We start from the raw sequence: 17,566 nt of genomic DNA on the forward strand, positions 1-17,566 counted from the left end.
ACTGCTCTTGTATTTTGATTTTTGGTCTAGTTTCCAAACCACCTTCTGCCCCACACTGTGGGTTTACTGCATGCCTGTACTCATTAGCTGTTTCACCTCGGCTTGTACCCCACAGAAAGTACTTCATACCTGGACCCGAGGATCAGGACGTGTCTGACTGTGCCCTAAACTGAATGCCCTCCCAACTCACCAAAACCTACACAACCATTAACTAAGCCCCTTCCTCCCTTTACTCCCTTGACTCTCTCTTCTGACCACTTGTCACTCTCCTCAAACAAGATCCTTTTCTACTCTTCTTCCCCGCAGCCACCCAGCTTCCCTTCTGCCTGCCCTCCAACTGTTTGCATACCTGTGGGATGCTCTGGAGAAGCAGAGCGGTTGGAGACATTTCCAGTTCATGGGCCTCAGCTTCCCTGGAAGGAGGAGCAGCTGTTGCAGGGAGAGACTTGCCCATGCCAATCATCTCCAGGTTTCTCAGATGTTCCTTGGAAACTGTACCTGGGAGGCTGAAGGCAAACAGCCAAGGTAGCAGTCACAACTACTGTTGCTCATCTCATGCCTGTTACAGGACCTCTGGCGTGGTTCCTGTGGGCACTCACCTGGATCTGCCCCAGGCACCTTCAACCAGGTTGTTTTTAACAGATGACTTACTTTAACTGGTCTAATCTCAGGTGGAGCAAGGCAGGGAGCTCCCACAACATACATACACATACAACATATAGCAACACATGATGCTGAGCAGCTAGGGGCTATAAAACCCTCCCTCACTGACACAGTTGGCTTACAGGGGAGGACCTGATCTTCAGTGCTGTATACTGGAATAATAAGAGGGGATGAAACACGTACACAGGAGTGGAAAATTCTGTAACACACCTACCAAGTACCTACAATTAGAGACCTTTCAGTGGTTCCCAAAACAGCCTGGTTTTCAGTAGGATGTCAATGCCAAATGGCCATAGCACTACTGCTCCTAAATACTCTCCTTAAGACACAAAGAGTAACTAACCTCCCACAGTTCACTATTCCCTCCTCTTGCCTTCCTCCTGCCAGTCCTAATCTCAGAAGCAGCATAATTTCAGCAGAGGGCAAGAAACCCACTGTATACAGTCTTAGTCCAAACTGTTAATGTTCAGAACTGCAGGGCTGAGAAGAGGCTCTGAGTGGTAAGTGCAGGTGCAGAGCAGGGCAGGCACTGTGGTCACTGCCTCCAGATCCGGCACTCCTCTAGATGGGCGATAAATTGTTTAATCCTGATCAAATGAAATAACTTGACATCACTCTAGTGCTAAGTGAGATAAATTCTCTGCATGTGGGCCTATCTGGGAGACTTCCTGAGAGTAAGATCGTGAATGCTAAAGGGCTTGCTGACTGTTCATGGAAATTCAAAAGATTTACACTCTTGAGGATCCATCCTTCCCTTTCCTCCCAAAGACAATAAAAAAGCATGAAAACTAGACTCATGTACATAAAGTACATTTTAAAACAATCTAGGCTGACAGAGGTCAGTGGGTCTACATCAAGGGGGTTTCTACATTAGTTACTGCAATGCCAACTCCCTCCTCAGCTTCCCCGGGACAACACGTATAATTGCAATACAGAGGCGAGACAAACATTACCAGATCTCATGAATTTAGAGTCTACATGACTCATCTTTCATTATGTCTCACCACATTCGCAGCAGAAAATCCTATACATTTTGTTCACCAACAAGAGTTGAATACATACAAAAATATCTTCTAGAAGAGCCTAGAGTAAGCCTTCCTGCTCTGTATCATCCAGGGACAAACAAACTAACATTTCTGCTCTCCAGTGGGGAAAGCATTTCACTGCCACAGAACTCTACCTTACTGCACCTGAAGAAAGTGCCACAATGCAAATCAATACAAGGCTGCCTATCTAGTTCTCCAGGGAGATGAAATAAAATAGCTCTGATAGTTGGGAATTGCCTCATTCATCTCAACATCTAAGCCTAACGACAACTCAGATGTTAATGCCAACTGTTTTACCAATGACAGATGACTCTTTTTTTTTTAATAGGAAGTGCTTCCTAATATGCTTTACCCCCTGCATAAGAGCCATATAAAGGTCACACAGCACAGAAAACTTGCAAAGATATTAATACTTTCATGTTCAATTGTATTTCTTATTCTTTTTTCATTTTATCTGTCAACAAAAATTTGTAAGAGGGTTAGACCGGAAGAAGAAACAAAAGCAAAGAAAAATCTAAAGAAATCAAGGGACTATTAGATCTTTAGGCCATAGCCACAGAAAGGGAAATTGCAAGAAAACAGTACGGGAGAAGTGAGGAACAACAATTCCTTGACCCTTCCTTCCCCCCTAAGATTTGAATACTTCCTTTTTGCCATCTCACTTAAAAGCCATACATGAAGCCAAGTACACAGACACGTTCTCCTACCTTTAAACATAGTTATCAGTCTTTCTGTGAAGCACTGATTTTACAGTCCAAATCCCAAACCAGTTTTGCCATTTCTCATTCTGAAGTCACAGAAAGTTATACCCAGGCTTACCAGACAGTTTCTGTTAGAGTTTTCACCACTATCCATACTTATTTCTTTATTTTTAGGGAGAATAAAGAGGAAAAACCTGTAAAAACTTGGGTGAAAAGCCCAAAACTTCTATTCAAAGGACGATGAGCTCTCTATACTATTTACATAAAAGGAAGAGCAATCATTTACAGACCTGTACCAAATTTAAGCAACTGATGACTAGACAAGACACCTCTCACCAGGGCCAATTCTCCAATTTCACCACCTATAACACAGTAATTAATTGAAACAGGCAACAGCAAGGCTATAGGTCTCTGCATCTTGCTCTCTTTCTTCAGTTCCTTGTGCAGATAATTTCAGTCCTGTCAGGAGCAGTGACACTGATGTAAAACTAGAGTTTGCTGCCACAAATTGGACCCACAGGCAATAGAAGGCAACCCGCAGCAGACAGAAAAGAGCCCAACATCCATGACAATCTAACTAGACATAAATGCTCACTCAGCATGAGCATGAAGAAGTAGTAAAATTCGCAAGTGCTGTCTCACCAGCATGGGCCCACACGTCCACGCTCTCTCTCCCACTGCACATTCACGCACCCCCCAGGTACGGCTGGCGGAGCTGGATGCTTGTTCTGAGTTGTGCCACATTGAAAAGTACAGGACAACTGCACTGTGTTTATGGGTAATGAAAGCAGCCTGCAATGACCACCATTCACCACATCCCAACAGCACCAGCTGACAGCCCCACAGGCCACATACGAGAGGCCAGTAGCCTGTTTCTGAAGGTCTAGGCTGAACCTAGATTTATACTGAGATCGCTTCCTCCATGCTAGACTACATAAGTGATATCTTGCACAAAGGGCAGGAAAAAGGAGCAGTAAGTAATACCAGAGGGTTTGGTTCAGCATCCCTGTTCTCAGTGAAGACACCCGGTGGCATCAGTCATATAAAAACCAGCTAAATATAGTTAAAGACAGAACACAGCTTTATTCTGAGGGGATTTAGTAGTTTGAGATTAAACACAGCTCTGAATTTGACAGGCTTTGGGTCAAACTCAAGTGAATCCTGTTCTAAGAGCACAGTCAGGAAACCACAGACAACTTCCCATGATAAAAAAAGAAAAGTCAAAATTAACAGAAAGTCCCATTTAAAAAAAGGTCAAAATTAACAGAAAAATGAAGTTACGAAGAATTCTAATTTAGAAACGCTTAAGTTACCTTAGAGTGACATGCGCTTGATTTGAGAAAAGTATTTGTGATTTTTAGCTGCTTACATTCAATTAAAATCAACTGAAGGTCAAACAGTTAAAATCTAAACACATCAAGGTGTTGGTGACAGTATTAAGTGGTCCAAAAAGCAGCAAGGTCCCATTAGCAAGCCAATCTAGCCCCTGAAGTCAGGAGGGGAAATAGCCATCTGCCCTTCCTCAATTGTTTTTGCTTTGCTTTGTTGTTCTGTCCACCTAGGTCATGGAAAATGTTCTGGCTGTACAAGGAGCAGACTACCTGGTGCTCCCTCAGGGCAGCAGCAACGAGGAGAGAAGAATTCAGTTAAAGAAGGTCCACAATGAAATCCCACCCGAAGGGACCATTCCCCTGTTTTCAAGTACCAGCCGTACTCCCAAGCTGGGAAGCAGTCGAGCTTGTTGCACGTGACACATCCCACCACCCCTCCTGGACCCCAGCAGGAGGTTCCACAAGATGGCCTGTATCTTGCTGGGACATCTTGAGCCAAGATATGGATTCTGAACAGATGCAGCTTCCCAAAACCAGAGGAGAGGCAGGATCCTTTGGAAGATGTTCCAAAAGTCTTTAAGCTGCAACCACAGACTAACAACTTTTGAAAACCAGTGTGAAAGCCTTCAATAGGCTCCTAGATTTAGCAATACAAAAATGTATGTTTGACCTTACCCAAGTCCCTTAGTCTCCACATTTTGTTTCCAACATGTAAAAGAGGAGGATACTTACCTTTTGTTTGCTCAGATTACAAGTAATTCCTAGTGAAAACTGCATGTTCAGTGTCCTCTGAGAATCTGTTTGATTTTGATCCTACTTTCTTCCCTTACACCACTAAAAGAAGGCGCCATTCACAGTACACGGAACTGACTTTGTTTCCCTTCTTTCTTGCGTTATTCTGTTCAAAACTGACAGCATGACCAATGCTTCAGAGCTAACCATTCAGGACAGACAGAGCAGAGCACCGTGTCACGGAGCAGTTTGCAGCCAGTTCCCCAGCCAGGCCAGCAGCGCTGCCTGTGCTCAACCCACATGTGCACAGGCAGGCGGAAAGAAGCTGGGCTGAGGATGGCAGCGAGCACAGTCACAGCCAAACTGACACGAGCTGCCCCTATTCAGCCCTTGCTACTCAGCTCATGTTTTGGCACCTGTGATAGTGACTCTGGAATAAACTTTCCAAATTTAAGCCAACAGCCCTGCCAACAGACAACATTGACACTTTTCATCACAGTTGGGGTTTATTTCTATACGAGAAGGACATAGAGTGCGGCAGGTCCATGCCCAGCAAAGGAGATCTCCCAGTGAGCTTTAGATCGCAGCCAGGTACAGCCAAACCACAGCTGCTTTTTGGGGAAGGCAAATGTTTCTATTTCCTGACATATCTAGGGCAAACGAGAGTAGGAAGAGTAAATTTGATTACTGCAGTTTGAAATTCAAAATGCAATACTTTAGCCAAATACAACTTTTGGCTGCTCCAAACAGTAAGAGTTACATTTTTTTTCCTCAGACTTCAAAACTATGATTGGGAGACTAAAGTCAAGCCTTCTCTGAGCAGAAGTTTGAAAGCCTTTCTGCAAGAGCAATGTTTTCAATTTTTTTTTTTAAAAAGTCCTACTCTGTTTTGTGAAGTTTTTTGGTTTTTGTTTTTGTGTTTTGTTGTTTTCTTGGGTTTTGGCTTTTTTTGGTTTTTTGGTTTTTTTTTTAAATTTCTACATATGCTTTGTTCTCTTGCCTTCAGACTCATTATACCTCTCCTTTTAGCCGCCCACGTAAAAAATAGAAGATAACTAAAAAACGTGCTATTCTGCACTTCTGAAAAACAATTCATCTTGTATGTTGCAAGGAGGGAATATTCTGACTGCCAACACAGGGCAGCTACACAAGGTCCTGGGTGCTGCTCCCCAAATATTACTTAGCAAGCCTCTGTCCCTTCTAAAAACATGACTCAATCCTTCCAGTTCCCACCTTTTGCATTTCATTATGGAAGGGCAACGAGGCAGGAACACGAGACAGAAGCATTTGAGATTTCATCCTCTGACATGCTCCCAGGACAAGTCATGTGGAGCACAGCCCGACATATTTTGCAGACAGGCATTCATGCTTTGCAGTGGCAAGACAAGCTCTAATCTGGGAGCAGCAGAGGATGATCTGAATTCAGGCATAGCATCATCCAAGGTACAGCAGCAGACTGGAGCTATTTGGAACATGCTGGAGCAAGGCCAAATCCACCTGGAGACAACAAGCATAAACAACCCCAATCTCTTTGAGCATTGTTTTTTCAGCCATGAAGAATAATTTCCCTACATCAGTAACAAAAACACATTGCTCAAGACTGAACATCCCAAAACTGTAACAGACTGAAGAACAGAGGCTTATGGGCCAGAGCTATTCTTTACCTGGAAAACTGGAGATTGTCACACTTGCTCTAGAAATCCTGTTTCTATTTGCAAGAGACCTAAAACTTTGGCCACCTTCCTCTGTTTTCAGTAGCCTGACTTCCAGCTACTGGTCTACACACCTGCAATATAGTTAACTACTGCCAAAGTCTAGGATAAATACATTTTTTTTTTTCAAGTTAGGTGCAAATGCCCTACTGCAGCCCTGAGAGATCCTACTTCACATACGCTTCATGTCCCAGGTATCTCCAACACTGCTGTGCTATGACATGGCAGTTTTCCACTAGCAACCTTGCAACTCAGTTGCTCTTCAGAGTTTGATCACTTGAAAACTGACTTTTCTGCATGCTCCTCTCTATTACATGGCAAATCTATGAATTAGTTATTTTGCTTTAATGAGCATGGTACTTGATATCCCCACACTATGTCTGCTACACAATTCCTTCTTCACAATACTCTAAATTTAATTTACAACAGAGGAAGAAATATTTGGGCTCAGACAACAAATCAAGTTATGATGCTTAATGAGTCACCGCATCTTGAATTAACTTCATTCATTCCAGGTTACACTAGTGCACTTTGTCAAATTTATTTCAGACTCAGAACACATGCGGTTAGTTACAAAGCTCATTGGACTGTGTGTGTCCCAAAATTAGACTGGATTGACTTACACAGAAAAAGCTTAATGCTATATCTGTCACTAGTGGAAATGCATCAAGCACTGCTTCAGAGCAGAACAAGCCAGGGCAGTTATCACGTACATGAATGTTACTGCAAGGAAGGTGGTGTTAAGAATATGACAAGTGAAAGGTCTGTATTTTAGCAAGGGAGAGTTAGGTTTTGCCTTAGGAAAATAGCCAAAGCAGCAAGACAATTAAGCACTGGACTAAACAGCCTAAAAATGCTGTGATCTTCTGTCACTGATTTAAACACAGCTTATCCTAGCTGCAAGTAGCAGGAATGGACCGGATGAACACTTCAGGTCCATTTCAGCACTATTTCCTATTATTCTATTATTTCAACAGCTCTCAGCAGTGTATTTTTCTAATTACACCCAGTTTTCACCAGATTACTCTCCTTTTATTCACATTTCCTAGCACAAACACCCAGGGCAAGCTGTTCTGGACACTAGCTCCCTTTGCCACTATGCTGCTGCACCTTTTGTGAGGATTTGGCCCTTAAGATCTCTCAAGAGTATAGCTTTAATTTCACAGCACGGATCTTGCTCATTTTACTCCATATTTACCGAGAACAAAGGGAAGACTATGCAAATGCCCTGCTACTTAGACCTGAACAAAGTGGAAGCAAACATGTAGATGTGAATGGGAGACATAATGGTATGAAAAAAACATCCCTTTTCAAAAGTAAAATGACTTTGTCAGGGTCCCTTTGCACTATGTGCATGGATGATTAGTGACAAAACAAAAAAGTGCTAGCCTAGCACGTCACCCATGTCAGAGATTAGAGCACTTCAAAACCCTCAGTACTTCAAGCACTTTCTGGAACTTGAAAGGCTTTCTTAGGCAATGCTTAGCTTCTTTATGGCTTTTACACGACTTTGATGTGCACCTAGGAGTAAGGAATCTTAATCTGAAGGTTTTCTATGGAAAATACCCATATTGTATAATAAATCACAAAATCTTGTCACCCTGATTAACATGAGTCAAAAATTTGCAAACTTTGTGCTTAAGTTTAAAGATTCAGAGTCATTATTTTGATACTCAAGTGAGAACCTTGAATTTGAGCACTTAGTTACTTTCAACAGGCTTCTCTAATAATAGCACCGGAGCAATATTTGTAATCAGTGACAAAGTATGGTGTGTGAGGCGGCAGTCAGTTATGCAAGTGTCACCTTTTCCCCCGTTCTCATTCCCTCTTTAAAACAGAGATTTAAAGGTCCTTAAAGTTAAGGGATCTGTCCAAACACAATCAATTTCTCATGTGTTACAAAACCTCTTCTCTGAGTGCAAACATGGATGTGTAAACATAAGCTTCGGTCTCCCCCCTCACTATACACACTTAACCCCCCGTAGCATTAATGGGAATTATGCATGCATAACGAGCAGAGAATAGTCTCCTTATGAATAGGGCCCTTGTTGGAACAATGAATACATTTAACCATTAACATCTAAGGATGTGCTGAACTATCCAATTTAACTAGCTGCCAAAGCTACCATGACCTATCTGATAGTCAGGTTCGGAAAGCGGCACTCTGAAATTTGTCTCTCATTTGTTTTTAAAGGACTTGACAGCGGCCTGCGCAGCAGAGCGGGGGCTCTTTGTCAGAATGAGCCCCTCGGAGAAGGATGGCCCTCCAGAACGGCCGGCACATCCACGCCGTGATGGAACAACTCTGGAGAGAGACAGACCATGACCCTGGGAAACAAGCATAGTCATTAGAAGACCAAAAATCCATATATACATGCTTCAAATGCATATATATGTTGACCATCAGTATTAGCATAAATCCAGTAAGAACACAGGAAGGCAGAATATGGCACAGAATCATATAAAGCAGGCTAAAAACTACATATCAAAAGAAAAGGGGGGAAAGGCTGATTAAAGACAACTTCAAGGGGAATAACTTTCTGTCTTCCACAGCTCTGAAGTTCCTCTGCAATTGCCTGGCTACACTTGTGCTTTATTTCTAGGCTTTAGCTATCAAAATGCAAGAGAACCTGAGGATATTATAGGCATTAATGATACTTCCTGGGACTTTTGAGTCCACAAAATAGCAAGTAAATTTAATAGTATCATCTGTGATATTTAAAATTCCTCCATTGTCTTAAGTTCTTTCTGTATTCTTTGGACGAGTGCCTTGAAATTTCACAAGTAAAAACTCTACACACTAATCATGCATGTATGAATACACCAAGAAGGTAATTAATTACCATCCTTTAAAACTGATTACTGGAAAGAGTAAAAGAGATGGATTTATTCTCACGAAAGTATATGCATAGTGCTTATCTATAATAAGAGGCAAGGTTATCGTTGCTCCATCATAAATCATTTGCTAAATACCGCTAAGGTGCTTGGTGCTGTACAACAGCACTCAGAGCCCCAGGGAGGTCCAGGACAGTCAAGCACTGTACAAAATTCGTCTGTAAAACTGCCAGGGCAAGCCCTTGGCATGCAGATACCACGTTCACCCAGAGTGAAACTGTGGGTGCCACCCCACTACAGAAGTGCAGAAGCTTCTCACCTCAAGATTAAACCCACCAGAGGTAGCTGAAGTGTCTGAAGAAAACCATGGAGCATTTCTAAGCTATGTAGGTTTACTTGATACCAGATGCCACTAGACTACAGGACTCAATATGGAATTGGCAAGATCTTCTCAGCCACCCAGGTTTCATCTGACACCCTAAAATGGGGGTGGAAATATTGTCCCTATGTTCTTCTACAGGATGGTTGTAAGGAGCAGCATTTGCTGAAGGAGTTGAGACACAAAGGGCTAATTCCAAGTATCGGCATTGCTACACAAAATATTTAGCTCTTGATACAGACAAAATGTGGCCATAAAAATAGTATTCTGGACACCTCTTGTCTTTCTAAGCAGCAGAGCAGTACAGCACACAGTCCTACAACCCTTAGTGCACACACCACAGGGGTCAGTTCCCTGTCCAGACCATCCATAGTCTCCAGCACACCTGGATCTAAAGAAGACCACGCTGGGTCATGAAGGACACATACAGAGAGAAAACCCTTGTCCTGCTAAGCCTGCACCATGTAATGCTGTGGACCCAGCTCTTAGCTTGGGGCCCAGGTTACTTTTGCAATCCAAACAGATCAAGATCCAAACAGAACAAGATACCATGCAGAAATATTTTGCATTTTTCCATCAAATAATGTATTACCTTAAAAAAAGTAAACCTTAAGTGCTTGGTGGAAGGCAGAAACAGACTTGCTTCCTTATCTTTTTTATCCTTAAGATAAATTGTTAAATGGTACCTCTTTTCATCCACTGGTGCTGCTCAGAAGCTACTTTAATGTGAATGAAATGAGTATCTGTAAATATCTCTTTACAGATATCAAAATAATTCTGTCATATTAAATAGTGATAACCTAACCAAATTGACAGAGATTGAGAGGCCAAGTATAAATTCTGTGTCATAGGCTTGGCTGCTGATTAGAAATTGATTCTGATCCATCAAAATTCATATTTTCCCCTAGAAGCAGATGCTGTGCTCTCAACTGGTAAGTGATGAGTATGTGTTTGAAGTATTATTAAATATATGCTTCTTTATCTCATCATTTTATGCTTTCATGGGAGAAAGATTAAATTAGAAAGACTTTGCAATACTTGGAACTGCAGCTCTAGTTTTATACCACCTAAAAGCAAAACCATTTTTAAAAAGAAATCTGTTTTACTGCCCAGGGTACATTTTATGCATATCCTTGCTTTTTACACATCCTCAAGGTTCATGCCAGTTTTCATGATTAAATCTTTATAAAACCTTTTACTCATTTTGATTTATTGATTTATATAGTGATGATCATGCCAACTTTGTTTCCACTTATCACATTAATGCCTTTCATCTGTACTGCCCTTTGGTTAAGGACTGACTGCTCAGCCCTGCAATACTGGAGTGGGAGTGTAGAAAGGATATTTTTCTATTACTCTCCAATTACAATCTCATGGCAAAACTTCAGTAGCACACAAGGTGCTAGCACAGGCAGCTCTTGGGAGCCATCAGTATTTTAAGGATAGATAATTTCTTACTAAGCTTGTTCTCCATACCAAGACGCAGTTCAACACCAGAATTAACACATCCTGGGCTGACCATCAAAAAAAAAAAAACCACCAACACATACACATATATATCACTACACAGTCTTTTCGGCAGAGATTTTTGAGAATGAATGGACCGTGTGAATTGCAGGAATACATGGCTCTTTCCCTTGACTCAGTTTGATAACATGATTGTGTGCTGGGGGAGAGTAGGTCCTCTGTTGACTCTTGGATTCCTTCCCAAGCCATTTACAGGAAAGGCTGATCTGAATAACTAAACCAGTCTTCTACTCACCTGGACCAAATGCTCACGCAAGTCACCAATGACACTGCTTTTTCTGATGCTCACGGATATGAGAACTACAGATTTCCATCTGGCAGTGGAACAGTGATTCCATCTTTATGAGGCACTAAGTAAGTTTAAGCAGACTTTCTGCATATGGATTACTCCCAGAAGGGCATTACAGAGTGGGCAGCTGGTCCCATGTCAAAGAGAAATTTAAGGCATGGGAAGAGAGGAGAAAGATATTACTGCTGGTGTGAGTCTTGCCTGTATCCACAGTCATCAGCAGCTTTAGACTGTCACTTCTGGAGACAGTCTGAGCCTGAAGAGTGCTATAAAATCCTGAGATTAATGGAGGAAGCAGCCTTACTCCAGAGGAGCTGCAGGTTGGAAAAGCATAGCTTTTCTTCTGCTCAGAGCACCCATGGCAGCAAGTGCCGAGTACAGCTGTGACTGCTCAGATGCTGGAAAGCCTGTGGCCTCCTTAGGACTGCCTCTGGGTGAGACAAGTGCAGCAGGGACCAGCTTTCGGTTCAGCTTCTCATTCATCAGAAACCAAGGTAGCTTCCTGCCCTTTTCCTCACATAAAGAATTAAGTGGAAGCGAGCCTGAAAAAATGAAGATATAACTCACTGATACTTTGGCTGCAATCTACCTCTTTCATGGCAGCTCTTCTTCAATACCCCTCAAAATAACATTGCATGACACAACCTGCAGAAACAGAAACTGAGGCACAGTTGGCCTTGTTTTAGGCTATTCAGAGAGTGAGAGACGGGAACAGAATCCATCTCACAGTGGACCACCCCACTCCCTCCAATGGGACAGCTCTGTGGTTTAAACCACCAAGATGCCTGTGTGTCCATAAATAAACAAATACTGAGTGTACTAAGAAGAAAACTTTCAATTATAACAAGTCACAAGTAATGCCAAGAACATTTCACAAACTTCTTATAACAATCAGGATTTCCTAAAAGAAACCTAGTAGAAAAAAAATATTAGTTTTTGTGCCTGTTCTTAAAGTTTTGACCACCCTACACTGTTTCTAAGTATTAACATGACTGTGCTCATGCAGCAACCCTTTCTCCTGGACATACCCTTCATCCACAGCACTGAGGGCAGCCCCACACAACCACACATGCAGGTGAACAGCAAACCCAAGTATAAACTGCAGTTCACGCCAGAGGATTTTAGTCACTCATTCTGATGGGGCAAAAAACTTTCCAGAGCCAATAAAGCAAGTACATTTCACATCTGGCACACACCAGACTTACGAGTGACTGTGACAGAATGCTGCTGTGAGCAAAATATGTTTCAGCACTGCATCTTTACCAGGAGAATTACAATGTCCTCATTAAAATGATATAAATAAGGAGCTGAGTGGTAATAAAAGAGGAAAAACAGGAAAATAAAGTGTGGCATGACCTATTTAATAATAAAATGGCTGGTTTAGTAGTTATTCTTGGACATATTCAAAAAGGGATCTAGCTCATGCTCCTTTCTCAACACAATGGGAGCTTTGCCATAGGCTGAGGTGGGATGAGATCCAGCCTAATGCATGCACCACATGCAGCAAGGAGCTTCTGATAAAGAATCTAGGATTTCCCTGTCACTATTCAGAAAGTAAAATAATTTAAGTGTATAAATTTCTAATGCATGTCCAGCTCTGCTGTGGGATATTCAGTATATACATGTGGTAATGAACAGTTCTCCTGATTTAAGGTGCAGAATGACAGTAATGAAGAAGCTTTTAATACAACAAAATCTGCCCTTCAGAAGTCAGTCCCTGAGCACAATCTGGGCAGCTTTTGTGCTCTTTGTAAAGCAGCAGAGCAGCAAGATAAGAAAATCATCCTTTTGGTAGCCCTCAACAAGACAATTAATTTAGAAGGTAAAGAGTTCCCAGAACTCTTTCAGAAGTGACCAATATTTTCTTTGCTTACCAGAAGTAAGCCAAATTCTTCTATCTCTACACTTATGTTTTCAGACTTTTTTTTTTGCATGACCATACATGTCAATAAGCAGAGACAGAACTGAGTCTATATAAACAGAGAGAATGTTCTCACAGTTACACAATTAGCAAAGGAATCTAGAGGGGCACTTTTATTCTGGTTCTGCTACAATTCACTGCCTGAATGTGGACAAGTCACAGACTCCAGTTAGATTCATTCAGTTTTCCTACTGTGAATTTGGAAAGCAGAGACAGCCACCACTATGCTCCGTGCCACGGAAGAGCCTGTGAATAAACAGAACTTTAAACACAGTCCATGTCAGTGGGCAGTTACGCTGTAATACAACCCAGGGCTCACAGGGTATCACTAACAGCAGCCCCGTGTTGGGGGGAATACCACACGTAGCAGTACACATCAGATTTTAGGTATCTAGACTCCCTGGAACCAAAGGCTTAGTCCCCTGGCAGGATTAACACAGCCCTTCTCCCTTGGAGACAGCATATAATTCTCTCTCATCAAAATGTTAACCAAGGAGCTCCTACAAAGACATCCCAGCTCTGTCTGTGATAATCAAAGTACAAGAGCAGGAACATATTACCTCATTTTCCAGTCTGGGAGATGACAATAAAAAAACCCTTTCCTCTGAATAACTGCCAAGGCAGCAGTACCCTTACTTGACCAATCTGTTTGCTATTTGCAGCAAATTAACCTTGAAACATCCAGTCTGTTCCAGAAAAGCAGCCTACCAGGTAGCAGCACAGACTCTGCCAGTGGAGGAGAAAGTCTTACAGGCAGACCAAGGAGATTTGCTGCTCAAAAATACCTGTTGTTTGGGCCTCTTACCCATCTTGTGTCAAAACACTCTTCTTCCTTAGTCCTCCACTCATTAATGGACCAGATTTCAGAATGGAAAATCTCAAATCTTTTGCAGGAAACCATGGAAGATTAAGAGGAAGCTCCTGGGCATCTCAAAGAGCACAATTCAGAAGGTGGTTGTTTTCAGAAAGGTTGGCAACAGATTCATATCACACCTTGAAAACAAAAGTTCTTTTTTTCCCCCCTCACCCAGGAATCTTCCTCTTTCCCTTGCTGCTACATTTTATAGGAGAGGCTGGCGGGTCCTGCCCAAAGCCACTGTCCACCTCACTGTAGGTCACAATGACAGCCCTTCTACCCACTTGGCAATCACAGCAGCCTGTCTGCAAACCATGTGTAACATGGGGAAGGCAGATACTAGTCCCCATGAAGCTTGTATCCAGGATCCGTCATTGTATCTGGCATCCATCAGTGCGCGACTTCAACACTCCAACCACAACTAATACCACAGGAGGGTGTAGGCTGCAAACCCTCCCAAATGAGTTAATTTTATTACAGGTGAAATGGGCACCACCCATAAGGAGATGGAAAATATACACCAAATAATCTGGCTGCTGATCCCTCACCCAGCACTGGGTTGGGCCTCTCTCAACTGAGCTGTTGATTTTCCCAAAGGTTATAAGAACTTAATAATCCTTAAGACTTTAACCTCTGCCAGATTTGTTGCATTAGCCTATAAATACTGGCTTGAGGTCAGCCAAGGGCTTTCAACATTTTTGTGATCGAAAATATCTAGTAAACAGACAACAGGACTGCAAAAGTCCAATTTTCTAGAGAAAACAAGCCAAAACCAACATGCAGACAACTGAGGAGCACCCCAGTGCATGTGCAGAAGCCAGCAGGAAGCTCTCCACAGGCTTCACTCCGCACCATTCAGCTGAGCACGTTGCTTCCCAGTGTCCCCCCCTGGCTGCCCACCACTGTTCCCTTCTTCCACTTTAGCTGACAACCCTCCAAAGTCTTCAGGGAGATGCTTCAACATTTTGCTGTTAACATGCATAATAAAATGAACCTCAACGTCCTAGAGAGAAAAAGAGAGTGTGTGTATGTGTAGGGGATTGTATTAAGATATTTTCACTGGTAATAGCTACCAGGTAAAGACACTGGAAAACACATCCGTACTTAATTAAAAGAGAGCACAAGACAGGAGACATTACTGCCTGGCAAGATATCATTAAAACACACAAGCTTTGGTAGAGCTGAGTACACTTAACGAATAGGAAAGATCAATATGCATCACTTTTCCTCAGCTCTCCTCTGCTCCAATCATCCTCTTCAAGAGAAACCTTTATGAACTAAAATTTAAAAGTATATTACCCTCCCTCACCTTCTCTCATGCTATTTATTTGCCGAGAGCTTGTTATTCAGGTTCAATATGACACAAGAATGCAATGAAACATCCCTGAAGCACCACAGCACCTACATCTTCCTTCTGAAAGTACACAGTTTCCCCAAGTTTCATCTACAGTACTAAAATTATATAGAAAGTGTAAAACAATCAATTTAAAGTTTGAAGAGTTTCTTCCAGAAGGAGCTCAGGAGAGATGGTTAAGCATGCATCAAAATTGATGAAAAACCTTGTTTTATCTCTTTTTTTAACGGCTTTCATATTAGCTTTCAAAGACAAGTGTGATCTGATGCCTCTATCAGCACAAGAGAAAGGTACCATAATTCAAGCTTCGAAATACTATTCCTGCAAACCTTTTCTTGCCACAGAATAAGGAATGATTCCTTGCTTACAGACAATTTTACAGCCATGTATCATCTCAACTACTTTATGTAAAGCAAAGGTAAAAATCACTGGCACTGTGCAATCATTTACAGCCATAAGAGTTACCAAAAGAGGTCAGCCCACTGGCCTATCAAAAGTCATCCCCAAGACAGGAACTCATGCCAGAAAACGTAACCAAAACTCATTTAAGATAAGTCTTGCCATCAAACTCAGGCTTTAAATTGAACTGCTTTAAAACAAATGTGAAAAAATAAAGTAACAACTGAAACTGACATACCACCATGCACCTACAGGCAATTGTGCTAGCATGAGGCAGCTAGAGATTGTTTTACGAGACTGACAGTCTTTGCTTCTATATTCCAGTTCTTGTAAACGTTTTCTTAAAACATGTAAGAGTCAGGGATGTGACTTCATTATCTAGATAGATACATGGTCATACAGAAGAGTTTGATCATGTTTAGACATTATAATGTACTTTATCCCCTTACAATGAATCGTACAGGGTAAGTGTATAATATGAAAAAAACTATTTTATGTGTGTTACTTTTCTACTGCATTGCTGTCACATAATGCTCAGAAACAGTATGAAAAGGCAAAAGTGAACACCACTCTACTTATCAACTTCCACAAATATTAAGACCACAGACTTACTGCTTAACTAAGCAAACGCTAAGTTCTGTGGGCTGTATCCCTCTAAGATGTTACCTCTACCTTTCCTCATGACAACGTTCCTGAAGTCATCTGCAAGATAACTCTTCCTAATTCAGAAATCAACAACGTATTCCCCAGCCTGCCCGAGGATCCCCACATCTGGTCAGCAAAACGAGCGTTCCTTAATGACTCTGTTACTAATTTGCCTTCTAAGAAGGGGATCCTTTGCAGAAGGAAGCCTCTGCTTGAAGTACTTAGCAAAGGGACCACACCGGTCGTAAACGCGGGGGAGAAAAAAAAGCTCTGGTGCTTATGGTGGCGATCAACAAGCAATACCTGCACAACGTAAAAACGGAGGAGTCATTCTGGTCTCTCTTAAAATTCTTTTAGTAAGGCGCGTGCCAAATCCGCGTAGTTCCCCGCTACCTGCGACCGGCAGGCAAGCCGGCGCTGGCCGAAGACACCCGCGGTGCCCCGGCTTTTGGCAGGCAGGCGGCAGCCCCCGACAGCAGCACCGGGGCCGTGGAAACCCCGCGGGTCGCCCCGCAGCTCCGAGCCCGCCCGGCACGGCCCCGCGCCGCCCGCTGCACCCCCCGGCGCGGAGCGGCCACCCCGCGGGTGGGTCGGTACTGACCGGCCGTGGGCACGTCGGGGACCAGCTTGAGGGGCCCGATCTGCCGCAGCTGAAACGCCGTCCGCACTTCGTGGCAGCTGGGGGACTTGCCCGCCGCCACCCCGCCGCACAGCCCCGCCGCCGCCAGCAGCCACAGCCCCAGGACCCCGCGGCTCCCGTCAGCGGCCATCTCGCTCCCCCGGCGGCCGCGGGCCGGAGCGCTGCGGGGCGCGGGCCGTGTGCCGGGCGGCGGTGCCGGGCGCCAGTCCCGGCGGCGGCGCTGCCCCTGCCCGCCTCCCGCGCTCCTCCTCGGCGAGTGCGGCGGCCGCCGCCCGCCCCCGCCCCTCCCCGCCCGCGGGGTCCGAGCGGGGCGCCGCCGCCCCCCGCCCATTGGCTTCCGCCGGCGCTGGGGAGAGAACGGAGAAGAGGGGGAAGGAGGGAACCCTGACGGGCGGGTGCGCTCACACCGCGCCCGCCCCGGCCCTGGAGCAGCGCTGATGGAGAGGGGGTGCCGGAGCCCTCGGGCGAGGCACAGCCCCCCCGAGACCCACCGCGCCGACCCACGCGAGGCAGCGCAAGGCAGCCGTGGGACTGCC

The 17,566-nt window shown here is 43.7% G+C and overlaps 1 protein-coding gene across 2 annotated transcripts in view; it reads right to left on the reverse strand.

Annotated features, from left to right (window-relative positions):
• LOC135991313 (glypican-5-like) overlaps positions 1–17,364 on the reverse strand; it is a 368,669-nt gene extending 351,305 nt beyond the window's left edge. For both annotated transcript variants that reach the window (XM_065639812.1, XM_065639811.1), the window contains exon 1: positions 16,992–17,364. In XM_065639812.1, coding sequence (XP_065495884.1) covers positions 16,992–17,361 — 370 coding nt within the window. In that variant the 5' untranslated portion in view covers positions 17,362–17,364. The remainder of the gene's footprint in view (positions 1–16,991) is intronic.
• Positions 17,365–17,566: the final 202 nt, after the last annotated feature.

Source organism: Caloenas nicobarica, chromosome 8 (assembly GCF_036013445.1).
Source record: "Caloenas nicobarica isolate bCalNic1 chromosome 8, bCalNic1.hap1, whole genome shotgun sequence".
NCBI classification, from domain to species: Eukaryota; Metazoa; Chordata; class Aves; order Columbiformes; family Columbidae; genus Caloenas; species Caloenas nicobarica.